Source organism: Egretta garzetta, unplaced genomic scaffold, assembly GCF_000687185.1.
Source record: "Egretta garzetta isolate BGI_Z169 unplaced genomic scaffold, ASM68718v1 scaffold193, whole genome shotgun sequence".
NCBI lineage: Eukaryota > Metazoa > Chordata > Aves > Pelecaniformes > Ardeidae > Egretta > Egretta garzetta.
The window spans coordinates 627086-636608 of NW_009259117.1; the positions used below are offsets into that span (position 1 = coordinate 627086).

Below are 9523 nucleotides of genomic sequence, written 5' to 3' on the forward strand. Positions count from 1 at the left end.
CTGCTACAGTATTTGAAAATGACCCTTGAATAAATTCATGCAGAATGTTTTTCAACCTTTCAGGAAAAAGAACTTCAGAAGAGGAAGTCCGAAGCGAAGTTGATGCTAGCTCCTTTGAAGGTACTGTATTTTCCTGAAAGCCAATGCAGGACCTGCATGGAGGTGTATCCCGTTGCTTACAGGCTTCTGTGCCTTGTACAGGCTTCTGCCTTCTGCACCTGTCCCTGACTTAGCTGTTGGCTACTGGGCTTTAGGCAAGGGCTTGCTGACGTTATTGCTATGGGTACTCTTCAGCCTGTCAAAAGGCTGACCTCGTGCATGGAAAAGGAACCTCTCTTTCCAGGTTACCTGTGCATACATATTGCTCTTGCAGAGTGCAGAGGCACCTAATGACCTAGAAACATAAGAGTGTAATCTATAGCTTTGGGTAAAAATGTGTGAAATTGGAAATAAGATACAAAATATAATCTTGCAGTCTCAACAGGGAGTGAAATCAATGTATATGTGTTCGTGCTGCATAGGCTAAACTGGCTTGCCTCACCCGAAAGTGCCAGGAACGGAACAGCTTCATTACCAGGATGCTTAGCGAATTGCACAGGCGAGGAATTATTAACTCTGCATTTGATGAAGAGGTGAAAAACTTGGTGAATGACACGACCTTGGCAGAGTACACAGTTGCTTTTACAGCAATGTGCTATCAAGAGGTAAGCATTTGTATTTCCTTGTAGGATCTTCCCATTCCCACTATTGTATTGTCAGTGATTATATTTTTTAAAGTCTTTAGTGACACTCAGTGTATAGTTATAAAATATATCTCCGCACTTAATATAAATATTGCTTCAGGCAAGTCAATGGAGTTGGCTGGTTTGCTGCCTTTTGGTCAAAATTTTATCTTCTGCAGCTTATCACAAAGTACGTCAGTGCTCCATGCAAAAAACCACTTACTCAACATTTTAACAAAATACCTGGCCTAGTGGATAATGCAGCATGTGATACAACTTCACTTTAAATATAAGTTCTGCATTTTCTTCCTGCACAATACATTATCACAGATTTCTGAAGAAATCAGAAAAAAAAGGTCCAGAATGAATCCTCTGAAGATTTAAGTCAACTCAGAGGACATTCATATTCAACAGGCAGTTACTTCCTTGTGTTTCACTGGCAAGAGGAAAGTGGTTCAAATGGGATATGCTCTGCCTTACACCTGGAGCTGCTCCTTAGCATTAATATCTTGGATGCTGGGAATATACTTCATATTTTTGGGGTAGCACCTACCTGAAGACATTCTTAAGGACAGGAATCTGAATCTGGCAACCTGTAGAAACAGCAATTCCCTTGTAGTACTTCAGTGATCTTCAAGCAAGATCTTTTTTTTCATTTCATTTTCTATTATTATTTTAAACGAAGCCTGTAAAAATAGCCAAACTGTATTTGGTAATGTTTATGACAAGTATACTCAAGCAGAATCTTGCTGGTTAAAGGGGAAAAAAAAAATCTATTTTGCCTTACACATTTGTAAAATATTGGGAAAGTGGCTGCCTACCAGAGCAGAACATGGAACACAGGTTCATACTATTTTTTGTACTTCAGCTAACACAATGCACTGCAAAATGAGTACATAAAAATAATTTATTTTTCAATAACATTGCCATCTATTTTTCCTCAGCAGAAGTAGAGATGCTTACAATGGGCATACAGTATAGTAAAGCCACGGGATTATTTGGCTGATAATTTTACATTTTTACACACAGAGTGGTATCCTGTATCACTCTGAAGAAGCTTATTCTTCTAGTGTTATTAAGTGCTACAAGCTATCACTCAGTCATACTTGTTTCGGTGGCAAGAAATTATTTAACTGCATGTTAAGGAAAAGGCAGATTGATTCGTCAGAGTAATGGCATTCAATTTCCCTGTAGTAATTAGGAAAATATACAAGAGAGTTTGCCGGTTCATAAGCATTTTTTCTTATTGCTTGTCTTCTACTACCTATGTTTGACTAGTCAAGGCTTTATATGCTTTGAGTTTTTCTGTGCTCTGGGTTTTATGTGCCGTCATATCTACATATATCTACACGTAACATCATCCTATTGCGATCAACGCTGTCAATGTAAGATGAAAAGGCAGCGTGGTTGCGGGATGGGACAGGGTTCTGTGTCTGGCTGTGTCTCCTTTGAGTACGTCAAGTCTGGGTCTACAACTGTCTCGCCTAAGCTCATGCTGAGAATGAATGTTTTATGTGACAGTAGTTACTAACTCATCTGTCAGGAGGGAGATAATACTTCACTGCCTTCAGATATTTTCTCAAGACGTTGCTGTGATAAATGAGCGTTAGTGTAAAGCTTCCCGATACAATAAATATCAAAATACCATGCACATTCACACTGTCTCCCTGAATGTCTAATTATCACAAAACAGCAGCTGCAACAAGAGAGAATGAGATAGAAACTATATTCTGATGGCCAGTGAGTTCATTGGCAATGTAGAAGCCCCACATTCAATTCCCTGCTTCAGTAGATACTTAGCTATTCATGCTAAGTGGAGCACAGACATAGTGTCCAGCACTGTAGTGGTCAGAAGTCCCACTTAGGCTCAGGCACACTGAGATTTAAGCCTGGTTTCTTTGGATCATGCAGAGAACAGGCTGGCTTTTCCTGGGCACCATGACACTGAGCTTTGGACCATTCTGGTCTGTAATTCCATGTGTAGCAGGGGAAACCTTTCCTGCCAAGGCAGATCTGTTTGTTCCCATGAAAAATGTAGGTTTCTATGGATCAGTTTTCCAATGGAAAACATTTCAGTGAGAAAATGTCCAAGTGTCACTACTTCTAATTTAACAAATAATGGTTACAATCACAAAGAAGAGACCATTTCATATTCATGTGATACGTTCCTTTGGTTTTAAGAATCCTATATTGAAATCTGTGCATGTATGTTAAACTGAGTTGACTTTTCATCTTTGAGAATTCATTTGTTATGTTTCAACTCTTATTCTTGCTGGAATTCACATCTCAGATTCCACAGTTATGCCCAGCTGTTACTTACATAAAACTGCTTTGAAAGCTGATTCCTTTCCTTCCCCTCACATTTCCACTTCTAAATCATTCCTAACATTTGAATGCTTCTAGAGAAAACCCAATGCATTGATGCTTTTTTTTTTTTTCCTTCTTAAATTAAAGATTTGCCATTGGCTTTATTTATTTCTGGACCCAGTGACAAATGGAAGGCTGCTACACATTGGCATCAGACCTGCCTGCTTTGCCTTACTGATGAATTTCAACCAAAAGTTTGCAGTGATGAAGGGCTAATCCAGCGGCCTTTAAAGGGAAAAGGGACTCCATATTCAATTCAGCACCTGGTCTTTTGTAGTTCAGTAAAAAACTTTGTGCCTAGTTCTCAGAAGAAAATATATTTTAAAATTCTTTTAAGAACTCTTTTTTTCATCTCCACATGGAATTAGATGTAGATTGAATAGATCTGCCTTAGCTGTGTGCTAGGAAGGTCCGGCTTCAGTGGAGGAGTTATGGGCATCAACAAGTTACTCTGCTTAAAGATGAAAGTGAACTTCATTTCTTTGCTCATTCAGGACACAACAGATGCTTGGTCATTCCCTTCTGTTTGCCAGAAGTATTTTCTTCCTAATGCTCATCCCAGTTAAAATACAAAAACATGAAGGCAGCGTGATGCAAAGCCTTCAGAGATTCTCTTCAGACTTCACATCCAGCGTGGGAGACTCTGTTCTCAGACACCACAAATCACTGTTGTCCCAATGGCTTCTTTTTGCTGATTTGCTCTAAAAGAAATCTTCAAGTCAGTCTGGTTCAGCAAAATAGCATGCATTTTGAGTTTTGTCATTCTTGGTTAGTCTTAGAGCCCAGTATTACATTCAAATGTTTTTGATTGAGAAATAAAATTTGCTTCAATCATGATTTTGTGCCAGCAGTGTACTTTTCACTGAGGCAAGATAGACACTCATGTAATTGTTCAGTAAAAGAAAGTCAGTTTTCCTTCTCTTAGTATTTTTTTCAAGTCTCTGTAAAGAGGACTAGACTTTGAATGGCTTTTCCTCACTATAAAACTGTACACCATGAAGCTCTTTATCTGTAACTTAATTTGAGTAATTTATTGTAATTTAATTTAATTTTAGTTTGGTTAATTGTAATAAACATACACTACTGCACAGAAGAGGTTTTATTTCAGTTTTCATCCAGAGAAAACACCTATGTCACTGCAGTGAAAGCAAAAATTGTGTGCTTGATGGTGAAGAAAAGTTTCATTGTAACAGTTTTGAAAAAATAGCCTTTTGGGGAGCCATAGGAATGACAATGTATGTCTAATATGGACTTGAAATTTTTGGAGACACGAAGAGGTTAATTTCTAAGCCCTTGTGATATATTTTCCTTTTAAAAGGCTTAAACTGAGAAACCATTGCAGCTCCTTGTAATGGAGCAATAATACATTTGGGCAACTGACATAATGAAAACCTTGTCATTTTTTGTTTGGAAAATGAAAAGCATGTGTCTGAAGAGGACACATCCCGGGGACAAGGGCTGCCTCCAGTGGGGGCACATGGCGCTTGCACAGTGCCCTAGCTGGGGTTCACATGCCCAATGTCAGGCGCAGAACATGTGTCCATTTTGGGCCTTTTGTCATGTCCCATTTTCATCATCTTATTAGAAAGGCCTTGGCCTCATCTTTCTTTTCTTGCTGTTGTAGAATTAATCATGGACATTATTAACAGTGATTGTTTCTCTGCCTTTCCCAGTGGAAAGTAGACAGGACAGCATTCATCAGCTGGCATTGGACACTCACGTTCACTAAAACAGCTAACAAAAAGGACTGGGACGGAGGTTTCCACAACTGGTTTACCTGGCTGTGGGTAACAGTGGGAAGCAAGAGAAGATAACTAATAGGAAATGTGAAAGAGGAGGCTCCACTTTTTTGTGAATTTAGGTGTCTACTTGCAGTTTAATAAACGTGCTTCACCCAGTTTGACTTGCTTAGACAGACATGCTGTGTCCATACTGCTTTTGATATATTAGAGAGCCACATAGAGGAGCAAGAGAGCTTGGCTTACCCCTCGCTGAGCTCACCCCAGCCAGTGCAGTTGTGCAGTATTTTGGGGCCTTTTCTCTGTCTTTTGGGTAGTGTGTGGAGAAACAGGAGTATGTTCAATTCTGTCCCTCAAATGACCGAGCCAACACATCCTGGTTTTATGTCAACAGCCTCTGTCCAAATGACTGATGGCTGTAATAGATAATGCTGCTGTACGCATTCACTTCAATTTCTCTTGCTCCGGAAGGCTTTGACTTGATGATCTATTTTATGTATTTTTTCCGTAGTGGATCTGAAACCATTGTGGCTATTTGCCCCCATTTCTCAGGGCTGAGAGTGAATTTGTGCAAGGAGTATAGGGATAAATGGTAGTGCTTTTAGTATTGCTTTTCATCAAGTCATCTTAAACCTTATGAATGGAAAGCTCCAGGCAAAGAATGTGTCCAGTATAGTGAATTATTTGTTTTTCAGAGTAGGGAATAAATGTGCAGACTAGTATAGCTTAATCCTGCTTTGTATCAGGGGATTTCTTCTGAGATACTTTTTGGTAGAACAATGCTGCTTTTTTTTTTTTTTTTCTATTTCTACTCATTTCTTTGCAAGAAACCACTTACTGCGCTCCTGTGAATCATATATGAAGGAAACAGGCCTGAAATAACATTCTCTGATGCTCTCCTTAAAATGATTTGTGCGTGGCTGGTGAGATCAGAAGCTTTTCTGACACTGAGGGTGAGATATAGTTCATGTTTGACGCCTATACTTCAGACAATCATATCCGTGGTCTGTCTTTTAATAGTTTGTGCAGAGAAAGAGATATTTACAAGGAGGTATCCTGCCCATTTCAGATATCTGCTTTAGGTAAGGTGAGAAGAGTTGGAGAAGCTGGACTCCACCGGTTGTGAAGGGGGCCAGGAGGAGATGTGCTTCAGTCAGATGCGTCCCACCCTCAGAGGGGAGAATGGGTTTAACTTTGGGGTTTTCAGTCTTTTGGGGACAGTGCTGATCAAGAGCAAGGGAGCTTTCAAGACAAAGTTTTTAGCAGGAAGAGGCTTCTTTTTCTGACATTACAGAAAATTTGACTTGAATCATTGGAATTCCAAGGGGATGAAAAAGAGGAGATGGTGGTTGTTATTTAGTAATTTTTTTAAAGAAGGGTAAAATCCATTGCTGAGAGGTATGTTATTTTTGACCTTCAGAAAGATTAAGATTACTGAATGGTATAAAATACAGATTAAAACCAGTTAAGGGCAGCCTGGCCGTTCCGGTGAAATAACCAATAAAGCTGTTCGATAATTATGTAAATGGCTGTTTGTACAGAGGGTATCTCAAGAATTTATGGTGGCTGAGGAGATGGTACACACTCAAGGTTAGTGCCATTTTAAAGTAAAATTGGGTTTGGTTGACAAAGATTTAGATCTGTTTCCTGACTGCATACGTAACACAGATATGTTAGCAGTGTTTGTTGCTCTAATTCATTCTAATTCAGAAAAGCTTTAAAAACTAACCTTCCTTTATTTTCTGATAAATGTTAGAGTTTAGATTAAGATAAAATGTGCAATTAAAAATATCCAGATGAATTAAAACATTTTATTCTTATCTCCGACACCACTGACTTTTTATTTTTGCAATGTTGGGGGAAGGTGACATTTGGTTTTTTTAATGTCAGTCCTTTCTAGAACCTAGCAGTATGCAAGTTTACACTTCTTCAGGTTTGGTGGGATATCACAATTCATTTCCTCCTAGGTGGGATAATATGTGGAAACCTTGGAGGAAAGCAAAGAATACTAAAGAAAAACAGAATCAATATTGTAAATAAATAAATAAAAAAAAGGGAATAATTAACTAATGGAAGAAGTTAATGTCTGGGCATTGAGGCAAAATGCAGGATTTTTGCTTGGCTACATCCACAGTGCTATAGAAAATGTGATCTTCAGCGTTTCACGGTCTTATGAAACACTGAGGATGAGCATTTTTGAGAAAATCATAGCAGCTTTCACATATAGCACAGACCACACTGTGAAAACTTTGTCAGTGTGGTAGCAGCAGCTTCACTCATCAGGGTTTGCATTAACCCACCTTTCTAATGAGTTTCACTACTTTGGCTGCAGCAGAATTCAGTAATCCCAAGATGCAAAAGAGTTTGGGAGATGAATGTTTGAAGGAAATAGAAGGAAAGGAAAGACCCTGCCAGAAGGTTATTTTTCTAGAAATGAAATGTGGCAGTGTCACAGCTTTGATTTGTGTTTTTTCTGGTAGCTTTACCAGCTCTCCTGCCTATGAGGACAGTGACTTGCCTTTGCATGGGTCACTGAACTCCAGAACTTGTTCAGCTCGTGCTGACTCCCATCCATCACCAGGGATGCCTCTAACTGTGCTTCCTGTAGAGAGGAAATTCTCATCAAATAATTTTAGATCCAATCTCTTCATGCCTCAAAACATTTCAGAGCTGCCCTTTGTAACCCCTCCATCACTTGCAGCCAGCCGGCATTTTTTGTGAGTGTTGGGGAGATACTGCACTCATAACCTTGCGTAGAAACCAAGGACTTCTGAAGCCTTCTTTGGCTTCTGTGTTTCCAGGGGAACATCCAAATGTATAACTTTCTCTTTCCAACCGATCTGTGCCTGTGATGCTAGGATACGATTGGGTATTCATGCCAGCCTACCTAAATAAGTGCTGTGTCCAGAGAGTGTCACAGACTCCCTCTGTAGTCAGTGTAGAGAAAGCAGGTCTTTTAGGGAAGAGCAGCAGTCTCAATTATGTGCCCAAAGTTGGTTGATATGAGTGGTCCTTCAACTCCTGGATGTCACCATCTTGTTCTCTGGCCTGTTGTTCAGCCTGAAGTAGATGATCCAGGTGGTAGCTGCTACTGGGGAGTGTCTCAGCTGGCCAAACACGCTTGCATTTGGTACTTTTAATGGGACCAATGGCCAGAATTCAGCAGCATTGGTTCCCTCCTCTCACGGTGGGTAGCCAAGAACAGAAGGTGAAATAGGATCAAAGGCAGCATCGATTGCTTGTGTTTACCACTCATTCTTTCACACGATATGTCTGGGGGAAGAGTCTGTCCTGCAGCACACTGAGCCTAGAGATGGACAGGCACAGCCCACCCTCCTGACCCTACGAGCTAAATACCAACGTGTTGGCATACTTAAGAATCATAAGACATATATGTCAAGGGAGCCCATGAGCTTTGAGGGTCACTTTGCAAGCAGAAGATAAGAGTGATGAGCTTTTTCAGGTCTGATGAGTTTGTACATGTCATCAGCTGGGATTCAGTGTCACCTGCAAGGCTGTGGGACAGCACAGCACCACTGGTACCTGTACGGTCTGACCCTGGCATCAGAGCTGCTCTTGAACTGCTTGCAAGCAGCATGTTTCTCATAAAGCTCCATGGTGATCACTCCTGTAAGACTTCCTTTCTTAGCAATGGCAACAGCTTACACATCGCACATTCTTCTTCATGCCATCATAGAATTATATTTTGATGCATGAGCTTGTCAACAAATGCTCATTTTCTTGGGGGGGTCACCAGAGCAATCTTACACGACTACAGCATTTCAGAATCCTTTGATTTTTGATTTTTTTAATGGACACAAGTGATGTAGCTAATGCTCATCAAAGATGTACAGAGGAAAAACAATATATTATTTTAAGCAAAATGTGTTTTATATCAAGTAACAATTGCTGACCAAGCATATTTATAGTATTTGCATTTCTAGAATTTTTGCAAGAGGACTAATGACAATAAGGTGATAACTCGTAATCAGATATATTCATTTTGGAAATAAATAAATAAAACCCAAACACTGAAACTGTGGTTAATAATCTTACATTTCTTTTCCTGTGCAATTTTAATAAAAAAATGTAACATTAATCCTGGAGCTTTAATAAATTTGTATTTGGATGATAAAGTGCTACTGCCCTGTGATAGTGATTTACGTTCAGGGAGATGTTTTCCTGCTTGCAACTGTAATGAAAAGGTGCATAATTAAATGACTGCCATTTCTCTCTAAGTTTGTCTTCAGTTCAGTGAAGATATACAATCAGGATAATGTTTGTTGTGGTGTTACAGTTGATTGGGAGGTGAAATAAGATCAACTGAATTAATATTATTTTTATTCAGAACAGGAGGGTCTGCTTAAGAGTTCATGCAGTTGAACTAATACATTTTTTAAGTCCATTCAGCTTAACTTTCTTGAGCATTGATAGGTAGACAAACCTGAATTTGTTGTGTAGTGTGGAGCGAGAGAGTATGTGTGAAAGAATCATATTAGAAATTTTGAGATTCTTCAAGAGGAGACCTAACATAACATTATGCAATTTTTAAAATTAGTATTTTTTTTCTACATTTTATATAGGTTTCCGTAATATCCAGATGCAAATTTATCTGTAGTTAAAGCTTAGAGATTATTTTCATTTCGGGGAAGAGTTGATGAATGCAGGATTCCTTTTTAGACATATGCAGGAATG

The 9523-nt window shown here is 39.2% G+C and overlaps 1 protein-coding gene across 1 annotated transcript in view; it reads left to right on the forward strand.

Annotated features, from left to right (window-relative positions):
• The first annotated feature begins 615 nt into the window (after positions 1–615).
• Positions 616–9523, forward strand: part of LOC118451958 — an 11214-nt gene continuing 2306 nt past the window's right edge. The window contains exons 1-2 of the mRNA XM_035891100.1: positions 616–704; positions 5656–5781. Of these exons, the coding sequence (XP_035746993.1) occupies positions 5734–5781 (48 nt within the window). The 5' untranslated portion in view covers positions 616–704; positions 5656–5733. The remainder of the gene's footprint in view (positions 705–5655; positions 5782–9523) is intronic.